At 41.2% G+C, this 25,852-nt stretch overlaps 1 protein-coding gene across 5 annotated transcripts; it reads left to right on the forward strand.

The window, feature by feature from the left end:
* Nucleotides 1–17,395: 17,395 nt before the first annotated feature.
* Nucleotides 17,396–25,512, forward strand: LOC122553786 (serine/arginine-rich splicing factor 5-like). Of its 5 annotated transcripts, none has more exons than XM_043698104.2 (8): nt 17,396–17,550; nt 18,674–18,817; nt 19,267–19,337; nt 19,436–19,537; nt 20,701–20,770; nt 22,809–22,882; nt 23,315–23,425; nt 25,008–25,512. In XM_043698104.2, exons 2-8 carry the CDS (start codon nt 18,695–18,697, stop codon nt 25,225–25,227), a joined length of 771 nt encoding a protein of 256 aa, XP_043554039.1. In that variant the 5' UTR covers nt 17,396–17,550; nt 18,674–18,694; the 3' UTR covers nt 25,228–25,512. The 5 variants fall into 5 exon arrangements, with proteins under 5 accessions (XP_043554039.1, XP_087846199.1, XP_043554038.1 ...); XM_087990073.1 differs by having other exon boundaries at nt 17,410–17,546; XM_043698103.2 differs by having other exon boundaries at nt 17,412–17,554.
* Nucleotides 25,513–25,852: the final 340 nt, after the last annotated feature.

Genomic DNA, 25,852 nt, shown 5'->3' on the forward strand with positions numbered 1-25,852 from the left:
AGAATTCACTGCCAGTGACTTCTGAAAGTGTTAGTCACAGTAAGTCTTGCATATTAATAACTTGCTATTCCAAGCAATTCTAGTTTATCTGTGCACACATACCAGGACTAAAGAGTAGCTATTTATTTATGAAGAAGACTATCATCCTTCTCACCCGTTTTATCAGTCCATTAGAAGTGAATGGCAAAAATGTTACATTAGTACCTGACATCTTCCTGCCATCATAGCCCACATCATCTGTTAGACTAGTTCTTTTGAAGGGTAATCCAATTAGTGCCACTCCTTTTGCACTTCACCCACATTGTCAGGTTTTTTTCCTCCCAAATATTGAATGTTTCCAGCATCCTGTGAGGCAATGCACAGTTCAGATGAAGCATCATACTTGTGGTCAGATCCTTCACAATACTGAAATACTGAAAGAGTTGATGAAAGTGTTTTTGAATGACTAATTTGCACATAAATTCTGGTGGGCGCCAGTAACATTGTAAAGAAACTTGCATTTCTATACTGAGTGGTCATGTCCTAAAGAACCTCATTATATTAATTTTATATTTTTCTGAATGTTGACACACTGACTCACTAGAAGGCTCAAGTACTTTATATTCCTGGTGCCACACTTAAACATAAAAAGACACGCCAGATAGGTCAATTATTAATTAGCAAAGATGGGGGGGTGAGTCTGTCAAGATTGGACATGTCTTTCATTCTAATGTTTTTCACATTTGTTAAAACATATTTTGCTATATGTACTTTAATACCAAAATAAAAGGTTCTGCTGAAATTTGTGTAAGTGTCTTTACTCTGGTTATACACAAGTGTAATATTTCAATTGTCATTTTTAACTCAACTGATTTAAAATATCCACGTATTGGATAGAACTGTAAGTCGAAATAGAACCTTCACTCCCTTGAGCCTATTCCACATTGTTTAGTTAATGGGTAATCTGCATATGGCTCTTCCCACTTTCTGCAGCTTGTAACTCTTTTTGTCCTGAAATTTTCAGTTGAGCTAGCTTCAGCAGCTTGTGATTTTTATTTTACTTGTGAAACAATTTTTTGATCCTTCCAGACAACTAAGTTTTAAAGTTAGGTGTGCTAATTCAGTGCACTTTTCACTAAAGGAAATAGTTCCTCTTTGCAATCTCTTATTAGATCGCACTTTATAAACCTGTTCTCAGAATTCGCATTAATGGTCCAGGCAAAATAAGGACCAAGAAAGTGACAGGTAGAAAATGGAATGGCTTGAGGAGTCACAACTGGGGTAGAAGGATTATTTGTTCAACTTTGTATTACAAAGTGCATCCATTTACCTCTGCATATCTTTCTTTCAGATAGGCATTAAATTGAGGCCCAGTGCATTTGCTCAGGCAAACCTGAAAGAGCCCATCAAACTATAAAATGCTGGAGAATTCACTAATTTATTCATCGAATAGTATCACTTAAGCAGTTTGCATTTTAATTTGTTGCTGTTATTATTACATAGCCACACTAAAAATTGGCTGTCATTTCCTATTTTAAAGTAGTGACTAAATCAGTTATTTCCTGATCTCAAGTACTTTGAGATTTCTATAAACTCACAAATTCCAGCATTATTGCTGAAATTGCATTTACAAAGCTGGAACTGATTTCATAGGGACAGAAAAACAATAATACAGATGTTGGAAATTTGAAAGAACCGGTGAAAGTTGTCTGGAGAAAACTCAATGTTAAGGTTAACCAGTTTTAAGCAAGTATACAGGTGAGGAAATGACAAAGGAAACTCTGAGTGGAAGCTCAAATAAGTGGCTTAAGACATAAAGGGGATGTAATCGAACAAGTCACAAAATAAAAATGGTGCCGGAGATGTGAATGGCAGTAGCTGAATTACCTACAGTTTGCCTTTTTTAAAAAAAAAAAAAATTTTGGTCAAAAGTTCTTGAATTTTATGTATGATTGAAATGGCATGAACTGAGCTTGGTTAGAATTGTAAATCACTAGTGTGGTGCTGGAAAAGCATAGCAGGTCAGGCAACATATGATTCCCAGTATCTGCAGTCCTCATTTCTCATAGATCACTATAGTGTTGAAGTAGACCATTCTGCTCTGAAAAGCAACCTACCCTCCTATCATATATTTTGAATGGCCAATCCACCTAACCTGCACATCTTTGGACTGTGGGAGGAAACTGGAGTACCTGGCAGAGACTGGGAGAATATGCAAACTCTATGCAAATTGTCACCCAAGGGTAGAACTGAACCTGGGTCCCTAACACTCCAAGGTAGCAGTGCTAGCCACTATGCCACCCCTAGTTTACAAGGCCAAGTAGAAAATGGAGCTGAAAAACTAAGGATGATGAATCTGTTTACTTCAGTGCTGCGTGGTGTCATAAATTTTAAAAAGGCTGTGACTACAAATGCTTTATAATAGTCACTAAAGCATATTCATCTAGGCTGCAGTTCTAAAATCCCAAAACATGTCTACTCTGTGACACGATTTTGCAGTCATACAATACTTACTGAACAATCCTGCGTATACTAACAGCTACACTAATAAGGCCACAAGAAATAGGAACAGGAGAAGGTTGTTTTGTCCTTTTTAAGCTTGCTTTACAGTTAGTTGGTATGGTAATCCACCTCTCCATCTTCACTTATCTGCCCTTTTCTAAAACCTTTGATCCCCCACTGATGAATCTCAGTCTTAACTATGCAGCAGGTCTCTGCGTTCTCCCCCCCCCCCCCCCCCCCAATAGCTGTCCTGCTCATTTCAGTCTTAATTTGGCTCCACCTTACTGTGCGATTATGCTGACAGGTTCTAGCACTCCTCCCCTACAATATAAGAAGTATCCTCTCTGACCTTGCCACATATGACCCTGTAAGATCACCTCATTTTTTTCTTCTAAATTCCAATGAATCGATTCCAGACCTGTTTAACCTTTGCTCATAAGACAGTATCCCATTACTGGATATCATCTTAGTGAACCTTTTCTGATTTGCTTCTAATGAAGTAATATTGTTTTTGACTGACTAATTTAAGCATCAGTAAGTGTAAATAATTATACTGAGTTTGTGACCTGTTCATACAAAAGTCTGTTATCAATTATTTGGGAAGCTTATAGTTCTCCATAATGAGGTCTCAGCCAATTTGGTGTTGACTTGGATTTGTTTGCAACACCCTTACCTCCAAATTGTAATCTTTTGGAATTTTGCATTCTTGGTTTTGTTATGATGAGTGCAAGACATGAAGCTTTGTCAGTGTGGTGTTCTCCACCAATATTTATCATATACTAACAAGTGAATAAATGTCTCTAAAATCAAGCAGCTTGTCTGAACAGAATGTTGTTAAATTTACTTGAACAATAGTATATTGAAACATTGGTTTGTCAGGTTGTGTGTTTTCTATACAATGCTAGGGTTCAAGCTAGCGATGCTCAAAATGAGGCTTTCTGCATTCATCTTGGATCAGTATTTCCCAAACATTTTCCCGTTTTGGTGCTTGAAAAGTTGCTGTGATGAGAAATCTGTGGATGGCTTTGGGAGATGTTTGTGTGTGTGTGTATGAATGAATATGGGTAGTGGGGGGAACGTGAGAGAGAGTGACCTCTGACAGTGAGGTGTAATGTTAAGAGACTTAAGATCCCAGATAATGGTTCTACTAGATAGATTAGATGCCACATTAAAATCTACCTGACAGATCATGCTTAGTTTAATAATTGCAGTGGTAGTTACCAAAACTTTCAGATTGACAGATTTCCTACTCCAAGGTAGCAAAGAGGCAAGAGTGACAGCTGTTAAGATCAAGGCTGCATTCGAGCAAATGCGGTTGGAAGGAGCCCTGGCAAAACTGGAATCATTGGATCTTGGGGTAAACTCTCTGGTGGTTGAGGTCATTCCTGACAAATGGAAAGATGGTGGTTATTGAAGGTCAGCCATCTCTGCAGGAATTCATCAGGAGAGTATCCAAAGCCCAAACATATTCAGCTGTTTCATCAATGACCACCTCTCCCTCAAAGTCAAAAAGGGGAATGTTCACTAATACTTGCACTAAGTTTGCCATTTGTGTATCCTCATACTGCAGCAGCCTATGTTCAAATACAACAAGACCTGGACAATAACCAGACTCTGCCTGAAAAGTGGCAAGTGACATTTGTCCCACTCAAATACCAGGCTATGACTATCACCAATAAGAGACAATCTAACCACTGGCACTTGACATTCAATGCTGTTACTTTCACTAAATCCTATACTGTCAACATCCTGGGTGTTATCATTGAACAGAAACTGGATTCACTGCAGAGTCGCAGCAGCTACACCAGCAGGTTAGAGGCTAAGAATACTGTGGTGAGTTACACACCATCTGATTCCCAAAACCTGTGCACCATCTACAAGACACAAGTCAAGAGTGTGATGAAATATTCCCTTGTTTGGATGACTGCAGCCCCAACAACATTGAAAAAGTTTGACACCATCCATGACAAAGCAGCTGCTTGATTTGCACTACATCTATTCCCTCCACCACTGATGATCAGTAGCAGCAGTGTATACTACCTACAACATGCACTGCAGAAATTTGCTAATGATCCTCGGACAGGACTCTCCAAACCCATGACCACTTAGTTCTAGAAGGACATGGGCAGCAGATGTATGGAAACATCACCGCCGCCTTCAAGTTCCCCTCCAAGCTCTCTCCATTTCTGACATGGAAATATATTGCTATTTGTTTATTGTAATTGTGTCACATCCCACATCCCACAAAGGAATTTTTTAAAAAACACCTCTTCCAGAAGGAAGGTAGGTAAATGCAAGAAATGATGGGCAATTAGCTTGACATCTGTCATCAGAAGATGTTGAAATTGATCATTAAAGAAGTATGGCAATTGAAGATTGTGGAAGGGAAATAATCAATTATTTGAAGGAGTAACACGATGTGGATAAAGGGGATCCTGTAGACTTAATGAAATTGGATTCTAAAGGCATTTGATAAGGTGCCATATAATCATAGAAATATACAGCACAGAAACAGACCCTTCAGTCCAACTCGTGTATGCTGACCTGGTATCCTAAATTAATGTAGTCCCATTTGCCAGTGTTTGGCCCGTATCCCTCTAAAACATTCCTTCCTATTCATATACCCATCCGGATCCCTTTTAAATGTAGTTGTATCAGCGTTCGCCATTTCCTCTGGCAGCTCATTCTAAACATGTACAATCCTCTGTGTCAAAACATTGCCCCTTAGGTATCTGTTAAATCCCCACCACATCACCCCCTCACCTTAAGCCTTTACCTTCTAGTTTTAGGTTCACATAGTGTTCAGCAATATGTAGGTTAGGTGCGTTAGCTATGGAAAATGTAGGATTACAGAGAAAGGGTAGGGGAATGGGTCGGGGTCGATTTAGAGTCAAAGACAGCATGGACACAGATCCTTCAGGCGAACCAGATATCTTAAGTTAATCTAGTCCCATTTGCGAGCATTTGGCCCATATCCCTCTATACCCTTCCTATTCATATATCCATCCAGATGCCTTTTAAATGTTGTAATTGTACCTTCACAACTTCCTCTGGCAGCTTATTCCATACACGTACCACCCTCTCCGTGAAAAGGTTGTCTCTAAGACCTCTTTTAAACCTTGCACCTCTAGTTCTGGACTCCCTTACCCCAGGGAAAAGATATTATCTATTTACCCTACCAGTTCCCTTCATGATTTTTAAAATCTGTATAAGGTCACCCTTCAGCCTCTGATGCTCCACAGAAAACAGCCCCAGCCTATTCAACCTCTCATTATTGCTCAAACCCGCCAAAACCTGGCAACATTCTTGTAAATCTTTTTTGAGCCCTTCCAGGTTTCACAACATCCTTCCAATAGGAGGGAGACCAGAATTGCACTCAGCATTCCAAAAGTGGCCTAACTAATGTCCGATATAGCCACAACATGACCTCCTATACTCCTATACTCAATGCTGTGACCAATAAAGAAAAGTGTACCAAATGCCGCCTTCACTATCCTATCTACTTGCAACTCCACTTTCAAAGAACTATGAACCTGCGCTCCAAGGTTTCTTTGTTCAGCAACATTTCCCAGGATCTTACCATTAAGTGAATAAGTCCTGCCCTGATTTGCCTTTCAAAAATGCAGTACCTCACGTTTATCTAAATTAAACTCCATCTGCCATTCCTCAGCCTATTGGCCCATCTAATCAAGATCCTGTTGTACTTTGAGGTAACCTTCTTCGCTCTCCACTACTCCTCCAATTTTGGGGTCATCTAAAAACTCACTAACTATGCCTCCTATGTTCACATCCAAGTGATTTATGTAAATGACGAAAAGCAGTGGCTCCAGCACCTTTCCTTATGGCACACCGCTGGTTACAGGCTCCAGTCTGAAAAGCAACCCTCCACTACCACCCTCTATCTTCTATCTTCAAGCCAGTTTTGTATCCAAATGGCTAGTTCTCCCTGTATTCCATGAAATCTAACCTAGCTTACCAGTCTACTGTGAGGAACCTTGTCAAATGCGACACTGAAGTCCAAGAAGATCACTTGTATGGCTGAATGGCTTGTTTCCACACTAGGGATTCTATGGAAACTTCTATGGAAAACATGTTGCAGACAGATACGGATAGGTTGAGTAAGGGGGCAAAGATCTGGCAGATGGGCGTAATGTGGGAAAATGTGAAGTTCATTTTGCAGCATGTAATCAAGACAACGAATAGAATATCACAAGGAACTGAACATATATGGATGTAATGTGTTGCACAGGGCATTGTTGAGATCATATTTAAAGACGTATAGTTTTTGTCTTCAATGAAAATACACCGAGACACCTTATTACACGGATATTGGAATAAGTGGATTGTCTTATGAAGATAGGTTGGACAGGCTAGGCCTTTTCCAATGGAGTCTATAAATGAGAAGGGTAATATGATTGAAATGTATAAGATTCTGAATGGCCATAGTAAGGTGGATGTTGATATGATTTCTCCACTTGTGAGTGCAGAAGTGGGGGATACTTTATTAATAAGAACAGAAATTACTGGAGAAACTCAGAAGGTCTGGCAGTATCCTTTCCATCCCCATGTCCTGCCCCAGCCCATCTTTAGCACACCGACCACATTTTATCAAGATATTATCAATGCTGAAGATGTGTCACTGGACTCCATGTTGTCTGTGGGGGGGTGGATCTTATAGAAACATAAAATTATGAAAGGAATAGATATCTTTCCACAGATAGTGTCAGAAGTTCTGTTTTTGTTTGATTTCCAGTATCTGCACTTTTAGTGTTACTCTATTAATGTTGGCGATTGCCCTTTTACGACAGAGATGAGGAAAAACACCCTTTGAGTGTTGTCCTTCTTTGGAACTCTCAGATAGTGAAATTGGGATTGTTGAATATGTTTAAGAACAGAACTAGGAGCAGGAGAAAGCTATTTGGCCCTTTGAGTCTGCTCTGCCATGCATTAAGATCATGGCTGATGTTTTCGTGGCTTCAGCTCCACTTACCCACCCTCTCGCTATAACCCTTAATTCCTTTAATGTTCAAAAAATTACCTTTCTTAGCTTTGAAAGCATTTACTGAAGTAGCCTCAACTACTTCACTGGGCAGGGAATTCCATAGATTTACAACCCTGAGTGAAGTTCCTCCTCAATTCAGTCCTAAATCTGCTCCCCTTAATCTTGAGGCTATGCCCTCTTGTCTCAGTTTCACCCACCAGTGGAAACATCCTCTCTACTTCTACCTTATCCATTCCTTTCATAATTTTATGTTTCTATAAGTTCTCAACCCCTCCCCCCCCCCACACACACACATATTCATCTAAATTCCAATTAGTATAATCCTCTCTCATAAGCCAACCTCCTCCAACTGCAAAATCAACCTAGTGAACCTTCTCTGCACCTCCTCTCATGACAATACATCCTTTCTCAAGTCAGGAGCCCAAAACTGCACAAAATGCTTCAGGTGTGGCCTCACCAACATCCTATACAGCTACAACATAAACCCCCTGTTTTTAAACTCATCCATTTAACAATGAAGGACAAAATTCCATTTGCCTTCTTAGGACCTGTTGTACCTGCAGACTAACTTTCTGTGATTCATGCACAAGGACACCCAGGTCCCTCTGCATAGAGGGTGCTGCAATTTTTTACCATTCAAGTAAGAGTCCTTTTCACTGATATTCCTACTAAAATGGATGGCTTCACATTTATTAACATTGTACTCCATTTAGATGGTAAAAACAATGACTGCAGATGCTGGAAACCAGATTCTGGATTCGTGGTGCTGGAAGAGCACAGCAGTTCAGGCAGCATCCAAGGAGCAGCGAGATCAACGTTTTGATTGTACTCCATTTGCCAGACCTTTGTCCACTCACTTAGACTGTCTATGTCCATTTGCCAAGTTTCACTTTTGCAAAGTTCTCTGCACATTTGCTCTACCACTCATCTTAGTGTCATCTGCAAACTTTGACACACTACACATGGTCCCCAACTACAAATCATCGATGTAATTTTAGAATTAGAATCCTGACAGTGAGGAAATAGGCCCTTTGGCCCAAAAGGCCCACATTGACCCTCTGAAGAGTAACCCACCCAAACCTATTCCCCTACCCTATAGTTACCCTTGATTAATGCCCCTAGCCTACATCCCTGAACACTATGGGCAATTTAGCATAGCCAATTCACCTAATCTGCACATTTTTGGATTGTGGGAGGAAACCCAAGCAGACACAAGAGAATGTGCAAATTCCACACAGGCAGTCGCCCAAGGCTAGAATTGAACCCAGGTCTCTGGTGCTGTGAGGCAGCAGTGCTAACCGTTGAGCCACCATGTCATAGTGAAATTTATTGTGAATAATTATGTGCCCAACACTGATCCCTGAGGCACACCACTAGTCACTGATTTCCAATCAGAAGAGCACTCATTTATCCCCACTTTGTTTCCTATTAGATAACCAATCCTCTCTCCATGCTAATATATTGCCCGTAACACTTTGCATCTTTATTGTATGCAGCAGCCTTTTGTACAACACCTTGTCAAATGCCTTTTCGAAATCTAGATACACCACATTATTAGGTCCCCATTGTCCACTGTGCTCAGAATGTCTTCATAACATTCCAGTAGATTAGTTAAGCATGACCTGCCCTTCGTGAACCCATTTAAGGTGGACATAAGTGGATTCTTGTTGGATATGGGACTCAAAGATTATGGGAGCAGATGGAAATGTGAAATTCAAAACAATGGAATCATACAGTCTAGAAAAGCCCTTCAGCCAGTTGAGTCTGCACCGATTTAACTACAACTAAAGGCACGCTAATCCCAATTTCCTGCACTTGTCCCATACCCTTGAATATTATCATATTTCAAGTGCTCATACAAATATCCAGCCAGTGCATTCCAGATTCCCACCACCTCTGAGTTAAAAGTGTTTTTAAATCCTCTCTGAATCTCTTGCCCCTTAGCCTAAAACTATGCCCTCGTGTGATTCACCCCTCAACTAAGGGGAACTATTGCTCTCTTTTCATCCTGTCCATACCCCTCATAATTTTATACACTTCAATCATGTACCCCCTCAGTCATCTCTACTCCAAAGATAACAATCCAAGCCTAACTAGTGTTTCCTTATAGCTCAGTTTCTCCAACCCAGGCAACACCCTGGTGAACCTCCTCGTAGCCTCTCTAGTGCTATCACAGACCAGCCACGATCATTTTGTTTGTTGGACAGGCTCAATGGGGGCCAAATGGCCTACTTCAAGTTTGTATGTAAGAGGGAATTGTTGAATGTTGTAAACTTAGATTTTCAGAAGGCTTTTATAGTCATAGAGGTGTACAGCATGGAAACATACCCTTTGGTCCAACTCATCCAGATTGACCACATATCCTCAACTAATCTATTCCTATTTGCCAGCACTTGGCTCATATCCCTCTAAACCCTTCCTATTCATATACCCATACAGATGCCTTTTAAATGTTAACAGTTTTACCAGCCTCCACCACTTCCTGTGGCAGCTCATTCCATACATGCCCACCCTCTGCATGGAAAAGTTACCCCTTAGGTCACTTTTAAAACTTTCCTCTCTCACACTAAGCCTATGCCCTCTAGTTCTGGACTCCCCTACTCCAGGGAAAAGATCTTGTCTATTTATGGCAACGGGACTTGGGTGTGCTCGATAATAAGTCACTAAAGGCTAATATGTAGTGGTACAAGCAATTGGAAAGGCTAATGGTATGTAAGTCTTTACTACTAAGTTTGGAGTATAGAAATACTAAAATTTGGCTTCGTTTACATAAAACCTTGGTTAGACTTTACTTGGTGCCATTGCCTAAAGAATGATATACTTAATTAGTGAGTGCAATAATTATTCACTAGACAGGTTCATGAGATGGTGTAACTGTCCTCTGAAGAGAAATTGGGAAGATGGTATTCTCTTTTGTAGAATGATAGGTGATTTCATTGAAGTCTATAAATTCTTTAAGGGATAGTCAGAGTGAATATTGGTAAGATAGTTGGGAGTCTGGAACCAGAGGAGACAATTTTAAAAGTAAGAGTGAAGCCACGTAGGTTAAGACGAGGATTTTTTTCACTCTTCTAAATCTATGGATGTTCCTACCTTAGAGGACTGTGGAAAACCTATTATTGAGTATGTTTGAAGTAGAGATTGGTACTTAGAAGTCTCTTAGTGACATAAAGGAGTTCTGAACAGGAGTCATGCCAGATTCAAATATTAACTCTTTCAGTCTCCACAGATGCTGCCAGGCCTCCTGAGTTTCTCCTGCATTCCCTGTGCTTATTTCACGTTTCCAATATCTGCAGTTTTTTGATTTTGTTTAATAACTAAAAGATGTGGGGATAGCATGTTGTAAATGTATTTAAGTGGATGATTAATCATAATTGGAGAGCAGATTTAGGCTTAAATAATCTACAACTGTTCCTAAAAATAGGTATCAATCTGCCAAGAGGAGGAAGACTGCAGATTCTGTCAAGTTCTTGGGACCTTCCCTCTGTCAGAGGCTAGAGGTTCCATTCCCACTCCAGAGGCAGAATCAGTAACATTCCAGTACAGGATTGAGTGAGTGCTGCACTGTCAGGGCAGTTCATTGTATGGGCTAATGCTGTGTCTTCTTTTTTAAAACATTGATGTCAAAGATCCCATGGCAATGTTTTGAAGAAGAGCAGGCAACCGTACCCTGGTGTAAGGGTGATAATTACTACTCAATCAACATGGCAGAAGCAGTTTATATGGTCATTAATGCATTGCCTTTTGTGGGGACTTGTGTGGAAATTAGTGTTTTCTACAGTGCAATAGTGATTAGTTTTCAGAAATACTTCAATGGTTCCACTGTGCTGTGTACTCAACACTACATTAATGCAAGTCTTTTTTTGTTTAGCTAACAGATCCAGCCAATTCCATTTTGGAAGTATATTTGGCATATGCTTTCCTAAGCTCAGATGTAGAGAAATCAATGTTGTTCTGGTTGACAGTATCAAATAGTTAAAAATAAATGTTTGGAGGATATGAACAAGAGGATTATGTACCCTTCACCTCATGTGAATAGCTTTCTGTTCTCTGCCTTTACCTCTCAGCCATTGAAATAAGTTGTTTTGGACAATCAATGGGTTGTGTATCTAGTGAGATTGAAATGTTATGTCACTAATTTCCAGCGGTAGGGCAGGAATGTGGGTAGTAGATGCCCTACACTTATTTGGGAGAGAACAGTTGTTGTAAATCAGGAACTGTTAAATTCAGGAGACCCTACTGTGAAAACAACCTAAGAGTTTGGAAATTGATAATCATGAAGTTGAATTGAAAGTTTCAAAATTAGGATGTCACAAAGAACATTTAATTTTGAACAAGTGCCTCTGTGGGGGATCAGCAATATAATCATGAATGTAGATTAGATTCCCTACAGTGTGGAAAGAAGCCCTTCAGCCCAACAAATCCACACCGACCCTCCGAAGAGCAACCCACCCAGACCCATCTCCCTCTGACTAATGCACACAACACTATGGGCAATTTAGCATGGCCAATTCACCTAACCTACACATCTTTGGACTGCGGGAGGAAACCAGAGTACCTGGAGGAAACCCACGCAGACACAGGGAGAATGTACACAGTCCACACAGACAGTCACCCGAGGCTGGAATCAAACCTGGGACCCTGGCGCTGTGATGCAACAGTGCTAACCACTGAACCACCGTGCCGAATGTAGTTTGTTAAAGTTACTATTGTGGGCTCACAATGAGTCATCAGGGAATATGGAAGACTACTGGGAGATATAAGCTGAGACATCCAAATCTGTAAAGAAAAATAATCACTGAGTGGCTTTAGCAGTGAGCACTAAATTTTCTTTGAAAATCCCTGCACAATTTAATTTGAGCAGGCAAACAAGTAAGCACCTGCACCCATGATGCTCGATGAAATTTGAGTCTGCTCACCTTCCTAAACAGAAAATGACCTCCTGCAATGAACTGTATTGTAGTCAAAGATCCATAAGGCAGACCACTCAATTGTTATTTATATAAATAACATTTCAAATGCAACAGAAGCAAAATAGCATTTAGCTTTGAAGTACAACTGTTGTCTCTCATGCATGAAATCATGTCAATGACACCTGGGGAGTAAAGGTAATATTCCAACTAGTAAATATCTGGAATAACAACTGCATCTGTGCCTCACCATCACGTCATTTTGAGAGCAGGAATAGATGTTAGCTTCCACGTTGGCAAAGACAAACTGCTTATTCTACCTTCAATGGAAGTACTGGGGTGATCTCTCCCAAACGAATTGCATGTCCTCCCACAAATTTCAAAATGGGACAATAAAGTCTGTTAATGTCTTGCCCAACTGAATTTTATCCTGCACCTTGCTTTATGCAGTAAACTGTCCCTGCCCTTTCCATAGTTGTAGAGTTGAATAGAAAAGTGCCTTTACATTACCAAACAGTAATTCTGGTTTACTCAACAATGCCTTTATATTCTTTTTATTAAACAGAAATGCAGTAGAAAGATGGTCAAAGAGCTTGGGGGTCAACTCCCACAGAGCATTTTATCAGCAGATTTGCAGTCTCTAGCCTCAGTCAGAAGAGAAGTCATATTCAGCCCACCAAGGCTGTTCTGCCATTCACAGAGATTGTGGATAATCTGAATTCTCAACTCCACTTTTTCTCATAATCTTTCAATTCCCTTAGTAATTCCCTTATCCTGCAGCTCCGTCTACTTCAACTTTGAATGTACTTAATGACCCAGCCTCGACAGTAAAGAATTCCACAGATTGACAATCCTCAGAATAAAGTCCCCCTCGTTTATGTCATCAGATGTGCAACCCCTAATTCTCAGATTATCCCTCTGGTCCTAGACTTTCCCACAATGGAGAACAGGTTTTCTGCATTTACCTTGTCAAGTCCCTTAAGAATCATCTATGCTTCGCTAAGATAACCCCTCATTCTTCTATATTACAATAAGTACAGACCCAATCTACTTAACCTCTCCTCATATGCCATGCCTGGTGTCAGCCGAGTGAACATTCACTGGACTGCCTCCAATATCTTTATAGCTTTACCCAAAGGGGCCCAAAACTGTTCATAGTGTTCCAGCTGTGATCTGACTAGTGACTTGTATAGTTCTAGCAAAACTTCTCCAGTTTTATACTCAATCCCTTTAAAGGTCCACATTCCATTTGCTTTCCCTGTTACCCAATTTATAAAACAGAATTTCCCTTTCATGAAACCATATGACTTATTTGATTGGGTCAAACTTTCCTAATTGTCCTACTACTACTTCCTTGACAATAGACTCTACAATTATCCCAATTATAGATGTTAGACTAACTGACCTTCATAGTTTCCGGTTTTCTGTTTCCTTCCCTTTGTGAACAGCGAAGACACATTTTCAAATCCTTTGAAACACTCCTGGAATCCAGTTTTGGAATATTATAACCAATGCCTCCAGTACCTCTGCAGTCACTTACTTTAAAACCCTTGGATTCTGGTCCTGGTGACTTTTAGCCTTTAGTTGCATTATTTTGTCAAATACTTTGTTCCTCTGATACTAGACCTTTCTTCCCATTAGCACCTTACTTAGCTGTTACCTTTGTGATCCATTGTGAAGGCTGATGCAAAATATCAGTTTGAATTATCTGCCATTTCCCCGTTCCCTGTTATCAATTCCCCAATTGCATCCTCCAAGGGTTCCATGCCTAATTTAGCTCCACTCCTTTTTATGTACCCATTGAAAGTCTAGCTGTTTGTTTTTATATTTTTTATCAATTTAATTTGATAATCAATTTCTCCTTCATAAGCTTTTAAGTATTCCATTGTTAGTTTCTAAAAATTCCCAATCCTTCAGTAAATACTAGTTTTTGCCAATTTATATGCCTTAATTTTTGACTGAATACTCTCCTTGATTGTCTGTTAACCACAGGAGGTTCACCAATTCTCATTGAGTCTTTCTTTTTGATTGATAAATCTTTGTTGAGCTTTATGCAATAGCTGCTGAACTGTCACTTCTCATCCACAAACTTTACCCTAGCTCTGTTTTCCCAGCCCGATTTAGACAACTATTCCTTCATACCTCTGCTAATGTCCTTATTCAAGTGGGCAGCACTGGTTTGAGGCCAGAGTTGCTCTCCCACGCAGTAAAATAGCCTGTTTCTGGATCAGTTCTGCAATATACAATTCTAAGAACCAATCCCTGATGGACGCTAGAAATGTGTTCTCACCTCCTCAATGTCACCCACACCTCACTGAATACCCTACTCAATCTGCACTTTAAATCACCCATGATAAAATTGTAGTGTCCTTCTTATATGTATCCATTATTTCCTGATTTATAGGTTGTCCTACACTGAGGGAACTTTTTGAGTGCCCATAGATGATTTCTACGCATAGCTTCTTGCCCTCGCCATTCCTTATTTCTTATTTCCACCCAAACTAATACACCATTGCACTGAAACCTTTCTTTAGTAACAAAGCTAGCACACCTCGTTTTCCTTTTTACTTATTCTTCTGAAGTGTGGAACACTCTTAAATATTGATTTCCAAGTCTTGGTCACTCTGTAACTACATTTCTACAACAGCTTATCAAGTCTTACCATTTTTTATTTGTGCTGTCAACTCATTTGTCTGTTACAAATGCTGTGTGCATTCAGGTAAAGAGCCTGAAGTTTTAACTTTTTTTTTAACCATTATTACTCTCTCTGGTTCTAATCTTTGCTGCATTTGTCTGCATTTTTTCTACCCCTCACTTTGATTATCGTTCACCTCTTCACTATCCTGCAGCTCTGTTCTCTCGTTTCGTTTTCATTTTTTGTTTGGACTTCCCTTCAACTGAACTGCACACCTCAACCTCTAATAAAAGTTTAAAATGCCGTTGGCCAGACCAGATTTGATTAACCTTAAAATGTGACGGTGGTAAATTGCTGCAGTCCATGGAGTCCGCAGTGATATTAGAAATGGTGTTCCAGGATTTTGACACAGCAACAGCGAAGGCACAGTGATCTGTTTCCAAATCAGGATAGCCTGCGGCTTGGAGGAAAAGTTACAGACAATATATATACTCGTGCATCCATTGACCTTGTTCTTGTGGGTTGTAAAGATCACAGGTTTGAAAGGTGATGTCGGATGAACCTCAGTAAGCTGCTGCAGTTGATCTTGGAGATGTTACGCTGTGCTGTCACTGTTGGGGGGGGGGGGGGGGGAAAGAGAGATTAGATGTTGAAACCAAGCAGGCTACTCTGTCCTGGATGGTGTCAAGCTTCTTCAGTGTTGGAGCTGCACTTATCCAAGCAAATGGGGAGTACTCCTTTGCACTCCTGACAGGTTCGTGGATAGTGGGCAAGCATGAGGAGTAAGTGCACTGCAGAATTTCTACCCTCAGACTCCTCTTGTTGCTACAGTATTTATTTGATTGGCAGTTTCTGGCCAATTGTAGCCTTCAATGACTCATTGAGCATAAATGAGTGTGTGTTAAATCAGAGTATTTTTTAGATGGTATGAAGTTCAATATAGTGGCTGTGCAAAGAGGCTTGGGAATTCAGATGCACAGATCTTTAAAATGTCACAAACAGATGCAGAAAATAATCAAGAAACCAAATGGAATTCTGGGCCTTTATATTTAGTGGACAGGAGCCCAAGTTATGTTGCAGTCATACAAAACCCTGGTTAGATCCCACTTGCAGTATTTTGAGCTGATCCAAGGACAACACCTTCGGAAGGACGTATTGGCACAGAATAATACCTGGATTTAAGGGATTAAGTCATAAAGAGAGGTTATACAAATTAGACTTGTTTTCTGCAGAATTTAGGAGGTTAAGGTGTGATCTGATTGAAGTCTACAAATTAATAAACTATTCCTTCTGATTGGGGTTTCAAGGACTAGCAGTCATAGTCTAAAAATTAGGGCCAGGCTGTTAGGAAGCACACAAAGGATGGTAGATGTATGGAATTCCATTTCACAATTGGCAGTTAATGCTACATCAGTTAATTTTAAATCTGAAATAGATAATAAAGGAATTAAGAGGTATGAACCACAAGCACAGAAAGAGGAGGAAAGGTGGGGGTTGAAGAGGGAAGAAGAGGTGAGAGTGAAGGAAGGGGGAGGGAAGGAAGGAAAAGAGAAGGGGAAGGAAGAGGAAAGGGTGAGGTGAGGGAAGTGGAAAGGACGGGAGAGGGAGGGAGGCAGCGGGGTGGGAAGTGAAGGAAAGGGGAAGGGGGGGAGGGAGGAGACCAAATGAGATTAAGTGGAGGAGTGAGTGGAGAAGGGAGGAGGCGAGAATGCTGGGGGGGGGGGGGGAGGAAGAGGGAAGCAGAGACAAGGCTGCCAGGGGAAGGGGAGGGAGTGATTGCTGTCTATGGATCAGGAAGTATCTAGTTGCAGAGGGCAAAGATGGAGGTCTCAGACTTTGGAGATTAGTTTGGTTAGGATTATAGTGTTGAAGGCGAACCTGTAGTGATTGAGAGGAGGGGATTGGGATGGGGAGGAGGTATGGGGAGAGGGTGGAGGTGGGGATGGATGAGGGTGAGGGTGAGGGTGAGGGTGGGGGCGGGGGTGGGGATGGGGAGCAGGTATGGGGAGAGGGTGGAGGTGGGGATGGATGAGGGTGAGGGTGAGGGTGAGGGTGGGGGCGGGGGTGGGGATGGGGAGCAGGTATGGGGAGAGGGGAGGAGGAGGGGATGGGGATGGATGAAGTTGGGGGGGGCAGTGAGGGGGAAGGGGTGGGGAGAAAGGACAGGAGGAGGCGAACTTGGAGCCGGGATGGAAAAATGCTGGGGGCAAAATATGGACGGACGAAGGAGGAGAGGAGGGGACGGGTAAACAATCCGGGATTGTCGTTGGGCCAAATGCTCACCACCCCCTCCCCGCGGGTGCAGTCTCCATGGTGACGGTCTCCGTGGCGGCATCCCGGAAGTGACGGCACAGAGCGAGGGCGGGAGGCGATCCCGCTGCGCAGGCGTGGCCTCCATTTTGAGGCGAGGTTGCGGTTTGCGGCGGCGGCGGTGGAGAAGGAGAAGAAGCAGAAGTTGCGTCGTCTGAGAGAGAGATCGCGCGCGAGAGACACACACAGGCAGCGAGTGAAGGAGTGAGTAAGTAAGTAAGTAAAGAGCAGCAAATAGTAAGTGAGGTCTGGGAGTGGGGAACGGATGCCCCCGAGATTACCGAGACCAGCAGCGGGGGTCTGCTTTTTGGGGGTTGTCGTGTGGTGGGTGGTGGTGTTGTTGTCGTCGTCGGGTTATTGTTCGGCGCCGGGGCCTCGTCAGGCCGCTCGAGGGCCGCACAGGAGCCTGGAGCCGCACTGCACCGCATTGGCCATTGTTTCCAAACACCAGCCACAGTCACTCCCCTCTCTCTCTCTATCTCTCTCTATCTCTCTCTATCTTTTTGGTGGAATTATTTTTGTGCACCCCGCGCCCCACCAGCCAGCCTCTTTGCAGGCACAGGTTCTGTGTGGATATTGCGAGGGGTGTCACAAACTTGCGTTGCTTTTTGCTTTTGCGTTTCCCCAGGAATCCCGTGTTTTTGCTTTGGCGTTTCATTTCTAATCCTTGCGACGCGAAAAGAACCGAGGTCAGTGATAAGGTACTTTTAAAGATTGATATTTTTTTTAAAAAAAATAAGTTATTAGTTAAAGTGCCAGAGTTTTCATGCCAGAATTTCCAGCCCTGGAATGATTTAATCTAATGTTAAAATGCAATCGTTTGAACACCTTGTATGGTTTTAAAACAGAAAAAAAGTTCTGCTTATCTGTGACATGTTTTTGTTTTGTCTCTCTATACAGTAATGGTGGGGGAAGGTGGTTGATGTTATGTTGTTGTTTCCAATTTAAGAAAGTGTTTTAAAGCTATTCCAAGCTATCCTAGTCCTGCTGTATTCATGTCTATTCATTCTGTGTTTAGAACGATCTTTGAGATGAAAATCTATTATGGCTATGTCTTTTGTACTTTAAGTAAAATGCCCCACTTGCTGACATCGCAATTCACAATTATCTTTAATGGGAGACTGCATCTTTTTACTGTTGCCAGATTTCAGTATTAGGTGGCACGTCTCACTCCCTAAATTCAAAGCTTTCTCTAGGACATTTAAAAAATCTGTTTGTGACTAAGCTTTAGAGCATTATCTTCGGTTTTTGACTTTGCAATGTCTGTCTTTTAAAAAGAAATGTTGACTTGACAGATGGTATTCCAGGTTTGATTTCATTGTTTTTGTTTGTCAGTTGTACCCTAGGTCAGCAAGAATGAGTGCTCGAGTATTCATTGGAAGACTGAGCCCTTATGCCACTGAAAAAAATGTGGAAAGATTCTTCAGAGGATATGGACGAATTAAGGAAATTGATCTGAAAAATGGCTTTGGATTTGTGGTAAGTTTGTTTTAAGAATGATTCGGAGTCAATCACCTGATGAAGGAGCGTCGCTCCGAAAGCTAGTGTGCTTCCAATTAAACCTGTTGGACTATAACCTGGTGTTTGCAATCCTTTGCAATCCAATAATATTGCTGACCTAATTTAAAATCTGTACAGATTTTAGGATGGTGAATGTAACTTTGCTACCTTTGATCTACTGGTGAGTCACTCTTTCGTGCAAACTTAGATCTTTCTTTTGTATGAGAAGCAAAGGGAGAAGCCTCCAGAGGTATAGACACTTCCTTATGAGTAGCCACACCTCTTAGTCTTTTCCACAGACAAGAATTGTTTTGTATTAGAATCGACCTTAACTGGTAATTTGGAGTAATATTTGGACCAGGGTAAAAAGTTTTACTTCCATGCTGTTGGGAACAAGGAAACCTGGAATGTGAATTTTTTTTTTTCAGGAGTTTGAAGATTACAGGGATGCTGAAGATGCAGTTTATGAACTGGATGGAAAAGAGTTATGCAATGAAAGGTAACTGCTTCACTCCTATGTCTCCAATCCTCAAAAACCAGAAGACTGATTTAGTAACTGCATTGTTTTCAGATGTATAAACAAGTGTTTTCTTGCAGAGTGACAGTTGAGCATGCCAGAGCACGCAATCGAGGGGGTCGAGGAGGAGGGGGACGTTATCAAGGTCGCTTTAGCCAGAGTTATCAACGAAGTGGAGGAAGGTGAGTCCGTGGATCCTTTTTAAGTTTGAGAATATTGGAAAATATTACAGTTATAATGTAAATGTTGCCCTTAATGTGTACATCATGTCAAGTTGAGTATATTTTAGTTATATGAAATCATGCACCAAACTTTAGTGCATATCTCCTTTTCATAAATATATTTATCGTTGTCCAAAAAAAAGTAAATGCTAAATCTTTCATCCGGTGGCAATATTGAACTTCTTTCTTTCTTCATTACCAAAGTGCAGATATTGCATGCAATCGTTCAAGGATCAGCATAGTATTCAGCCATATGGACGTGAAAGGTCCCGGCCTTAATTCCTAGAAATACTGATCTGGGTTGTGTTGTTTTCTACTGTTGACTTTACCAGAATCAGGATCAAAAATCATTGCCCTATGCTGAAGTGACTTGATTAGAAACTGAGTACTCTATGTTGGGTGAAGATAGTGATAGCTGTGTTGTTTTAACATTGAGTATTCTGATGGCAGACAGTCTGTAAACTCACACTAGGCTGGGATTGTTTGTTCAAATGGACTCATCTTGATGCTGCATTTATGACAAACATTTTTTGTTGAAACCAGAGTTCCTGTGTCTATGATGAGGAGGAAAAGATTTGTCAGTACTCCACATGGGTAAACTTCAGTCTTACAGCTGAGTATTATGCATAATTCACCAACTGAAAATAAAAAGTTTTGAGCTGCGTTCGTGTTTAAAAATATAATTCTGTAGAATGGCTGGCGGCATGGTGACTCAGTAGTTAGCACTGCTGCCTCACAGCGTCAGAGTCCCAGGTTCGATTCCAGCCTCGGGTGACTGTGCAACTCCCCGCAGACATTCTCCCCGTGCCTGCATGTGTTTCCTCCGAGTGCTCCGCTTTCCTCCCACACTCCAAAGATGTGCAGGTCAGGTGAATTGGCCATGCTAAATTGCCCATAGTGTTAGGTGCGTTAGTTGGAGGGAGATGGGTCTGGGTGGGTTACTCTTCAGAGGGTCGGTGTGGACTGGTTGGGTCGAAAGGCCTCTTTCCACACTGTAGGGAATCTAATCTAATCTGAAATGCAGAAAACTTTATTCTGTTTACTATTTCCTAGGTCTGCTGTCTCCAGAACCAAGTACCTTTTTTGCCTGTGGTTCTGTAAAGTATAATCATTGTTTGTTTCAGAAATGGGCCTCCAATTCGTACAGAAAACAGAGTGATTGTTGAGAACTTGTCTTCCAGAGTTAGCTGGCAGGTATGTTATGAAACTACTTTCGTGTAATTTGTTAGAACAAATAAGTGATACAATTAAACAGTATCAGTTTCACTTGAAGTCGAGTTTTCAAGGTTAACTTAAGAGTCATTTTATGGTGTAGACATAGGTGTAATACTGTATCGCTGCTGCATTCCTGAGAAACTAGCCACAACTGTTAAATACAAACAATGAATCCAGCCTGAGTAGAAAGAAACAGTCAAACAAATTGTCTGGTATGTTTAAACAGTAACACGATTTAGGAGAACCAAAAGTGGTTCTCAACAAGTTGGTATTAATTGTGTTGGAACAGTTCCTTCCAAAAGGAATGTAACTAGCTAGCAGTAGAAACATTATATGTGATGCGACTAATTGTGATAGGATTGTATAACAATGTGAACTGCTGACAGATAAACTTGTGGGAATTTTTAATCTTAAGGGTTGACAAATTTGCCTGAAACAAAAATGCATATAATTCAGTAATGTCAGTTTGTTTATCTTCTGAAATGCATGGCCTTTTTTGAGAAAATGGCTCTTAATAAAGTGTTATCAGATGATTAATATTTGCCATTTCTCTGTCTTTACATAATCGAAAAACTGCAGTCAAAGGTGCTATACTTAATGTCAATGTCTGGGCTTAGGGTAAAGTAGACTTTTCCATTTGTTTAGAGTCCTGTCGTATTTTTTGGGATTTGTTAGTCCCATGTATCAACCTGGCTTTCTTTTCTTAAATGTATTTAACAATGACTATGAATGCCCAAGTGACTCGTTATGGACGAAAGTTGACGTGTGGTTTTGAGCAGCACAGACTGAGATACCTGGTCTTTTGTTAAGTTGTATGACTGCAACAGCATACAAGGAATAGTGTTAGAGAGTGGAGGAAAAAAAAAAGCCAGAGATCCTTGTCCAGTAGTTCTTGCTGGAAAGTGTTTGAATACATGTATGAGAATGTGATAGGGCTTGGCTTTGCCTGCCACCCTACCATCTCCATCTCTCCCCTGCAACTTTGCCCCCTGAATGAATTCCTTGCTGGCAACTGTCCAGGCTTCCACATGAAGTGGTTGGCAAGGAACTACCAGCAAACAAACTGTACTTCAGTAAGAATTAGCTCAAATTAATTATACTCCAGTAGAAATTAGCACCTTTGACGAGGGGGGGGGGGGGGGGGGAGGGGGGACATTTGAAAACAAGCTTATCCTCTGAATCAATGGCTTTAATTTTGATTTGTCATCCAAAATTAAGTACCACTCCTTTAATTCGAGTAGTTAACATTAACTATAAAAAAAAACCTTGATTGCCTACTAACCTTGAAACTAAAATGTCTGTTCATTCAGTTTGTTTTTGAAATTTAACCAAGTGTTAAAACCTTTATTTACCAGCCTCTCGTGTCGTTGGCCTTGTGACGTGGAGTGCCGTTGGTTTTCCTATTCGCTGTGCCTTGGTCTCTTGGGCCTAGTTGAAATGCCAATCTGCTCCTACCTTTGTCAATTGATGATCTAAATCTGTGTTGTGGTGGTCTGACCAACACTGGGCACTGGGTTTAGTGCCATTTACCTTGCTGCATCCCTGAAAATGATAACAAGGTGTCCTAAAGTGGAGAGTTCTGAGAGCCTGCTGTAAAATGCGAGGTCCTTGATTGGGAGAAATTCGCTGGTAGGGTTGTTTGGAAGCTCGATTGGAGTGAGGCGAGAAGTCCTTGGTCACGGCGCAAGAGTAGCAATCCCTGTTCCTATGGCATTGCCCGAGTCTGCCTTTAAGGGAGGGTGATGTCCGGGAAGGCTCCCTTCGAATGGGTAGTGTCAGTCAAGCGGGTGGTGAAGAGAACCATCTGGTCTTCAGTCGTGGTGGTGCCTCTGCGAACACTTGTTACATTTGGCTGGTTGAATAGCCTAGGGAATTGTACAGGAAGGTAATATAAATTTTGATGAAATTAGATTCATCTTTTTTTTTTTTTGCTTGCTTTTCCAGTGATGTTCATTGGAAATTGATAGAGAAAGATGCAAAATGCTTTGATTTACCTCACTGATCTGATCTTGTATAGGATCTCAAAGATTTTATGAGGCAGGCTGGAGAAGTTACCTTTGCGGATGCGCATAGACACAAAATGAATGAAGGGTAAGTTTCAAGAGATTTTATTCCTTGAAACCTGTTGATGGCTGCGGATAACAAGTGTTACAAGATCTCTGCTAATGCATCTATGCAGCCATTTTAATTTATTAATGAAACTGGTTTGACTGTGAATGCAGATCAATTACTGAGATCACGTTCAGCTCTATAATGTACACGCTTTTAAGTTCCACATTCACTGAAGTGTACTTCACAATCCAGTTGTGCTAAGCTATTTAGCTAAATGATTATGACATAATTAACTGATTAGCAAGGTTTGGCAACATTTGTAAAGAAATCTTAACATATTCACAAGTATACATTTTCTTTTGCTCCATACATTCTGCACAACACTTGTAATTTAGCATCAGCTTTGTGCTAAGAACGCAAACCCGATCTTTAATTCCAAGGTCATTAAAATTGTTATGCTTTTCTTTCTAGAATTGTTGAATTTGCTTCCTATAGTGATGTGAAGAATGCTCTTGATAAGCTGTCTGGCACAGAGCTCAATGGAAGAAAGATCAGGGTGGTTGAAGAACGTAAACAGCGCAGGTAATTACCCTGAGTTGTAGTGCAGGTCTTCTATAGCGGTTGATTATTTTTTACGCAGATGAACTAAAAATATATTGTAACTGGGTTTCTTAGTTTACTTCATTGTTTTATAGAAACATTTCAAAGAGCAGTTTTAAGCTTTTTTCTCTTAACAAATGCGAACATTGGCAAGGCTGGCATTTAATGCCCACTTCTAATCCCTATTAAATATTGTAGTTCATCAACCATGTTGCTATCCAGACCCTCAGTTATTGCTAGGCCAGACTGGGGAAGGCAGATTTCCTTCCTGTAATGATTTTAACAGACCAGTTACTTTTGTTTAAAAGACAGCCTCATAGCCACAAAAATTAACTTCAAGTTTCGTATTTCTTAACTTACTAACTGTCATGGTGAGATTTGAACCCATGTTTCCAGATCATTTTCTGGGCTTTCAGTTACAAGTTCAGGGATGTGTTTATTAAAATGAAAACCCGACTGCTTCAGCATGATGGGCCCAGCATTCAGTTTGGGACCCAGCAGCTGCGTTGCCGAGATCAGCTCAGTGCGGAATCATACCAGTAGTGACAAGGTCGATGGCGCCACCTTGCCTCCAAAGAATGGTGATGAGGTTCCAGTGGCAGCAGTACAGTTCCAGGCCATGTCTGGGCCTGGGTACCTGACAGTAGAGGTTGTGGCGTTCTGTCTGTGGGGACTTGGGGCACCTGAGTGTTTGCGTTGTTTTTCTGGCAGCAAGGACTCCTGAAGGAGTGATCTGGATATTTCTCTTTTGGCTGTTTCTTTTATTTCTGCTTCTGTTTTTTTAATCTGTCTTTTGTATTCTAAGATGGCACCAGGGAATGGCAACTTGTGCACCTCTCACAGTATTCCTCTACTTTGGTATATGTGAAAATAAAATCTCTCTCTCTCCCTCTCTCTCTCCCCCTCTCCCCCTCCCCCCCTCTTCCCCCTCTTCCCCCTCTCCCCCTCTCCCCCTCTCCCCCTCTCCCCCTCTCCCCCTCTCCCCCTCTCCCCCTCTCCCCCTCTCCCCCTCTCCCCCTCTCCCCCTCTCCCCCTCTCCCCCTCTCCCCCTCTCCCCCTCTCTCTCTCTCTCTCCCCCCACATATTTGATCAGCCTCTGAGCTAGCTATACACTTATATAGCATGGAAGCAAACCCTTTGGTCCAACTCATCTGTGCTGACCAGATTTCCTAAACTGATGTAGTTCCACTTTGATAATACATTCTGCTGTTGCATATCACCTAGCTGATGCTGTTTAAAACTACTTCTGTCTGACAAATTTGTCAATGTTTGGCTTGATGCAAACAGGGTGGACCTGAATTGAGCCAGCCTGTTTCTCGAGTTAAAACAAAAAAACTTTGGATGCTGAAGATCTGAAGTCACTGGAAAAATCCAGTGACTCTTTGGATCAGTTCTGAAACAGGCCTCGAACATTAACTATTTTCTCGCGACAGATGCCGCCAGACCTGCTGAGTTTGTCCAGCAATCCTCTTTTTTTTTGTTTATATAATTAGTTTTAATAAAGTCATATTGAATTGTGGTTATTCAAAGCTTTGTTTTGTTCTTACGTTCTCCCCCCTCTCAGGTCTCGTAGCAGGTCTCGTTCCCGTAGTCGAAGCTCCTCCAGATCTCGTTCCAGAGGCCGTAAGTCCTACAGTCGTTCCAGGAGCAGAAGCCGTAGCAAATCCCGATCTGAGAGTAGATCACCTGTTCCTGCCAAGGAGCAGAGAGGCCATTCCTCTATGGCATCTGGGGATCATGTAAGATCACGCACACGTTCACCTTCTGGTGAGAGTACAGACTAAACACACTATCGTGGACTTTTACTTGTGAGTGAAAGTTGGTGTAAAGGGATGAATTTAAATGAGAAATGCAGATCTTAAATTTGTTAGAACTGCAGTACTTGTATTTACTGAGCTGTATTCATTTAACTTGTCACATGCAGAGTTGAGTTGCTCCAATTTCTTTCTTCATTGACATTGGTTTCTTTGACTATGAATCCAATTTATTTTTTACTTTTGGTAATAAATGTAATGGTGTAAATTACATTTCTCTTATGTACTGCTTTTAAATAAAGATTGTACATAGTACTTTTGTTTTGAGTTCCATAGATTCATATTTCTCAACTTGAGCTACAGGCAGAAGTTCACAAACAATGGTATCCTTAAACGACCGTGAAGGATCCAGAAGTGAGGATAAGAAAATACGTACTAATGTTGAAAATCTAGAAGTTATGGAAAAACAAAATGCTATAACCCTCTTGAGCAGTTTTTTCTTTTAGAAAGTTTGATAACTTGTTTTGGATCTGTGCCAGCTGTTGACATGATAGGTTTGTATCTGTCTTAATTTTGGTGTGGAATTTTAAATAATTGCAAGTAATCTGCAAAACACCTAAATTTATCTACAATTGCTCCCCACCTCATTCAATTA

This window comes from Chiloscyllium plagiosum, unplaced genomic scaffold (genome assembly GCF_037043375.1).
Source record: "Chiloscyllium plagiosum isolate Xiang-an unplaced genomic scaffold, Cpla_swu_hap1 HiC_scaffold_8, whole genome shotgun sequence".
Lineage (NCBI taxonomy): Eukaryota > Metazoa > Chordata > Chondrichthyes > Orectolobiformes > Hemiscylliidae > Chiloscyllium > Chiloscyllium plagiosum.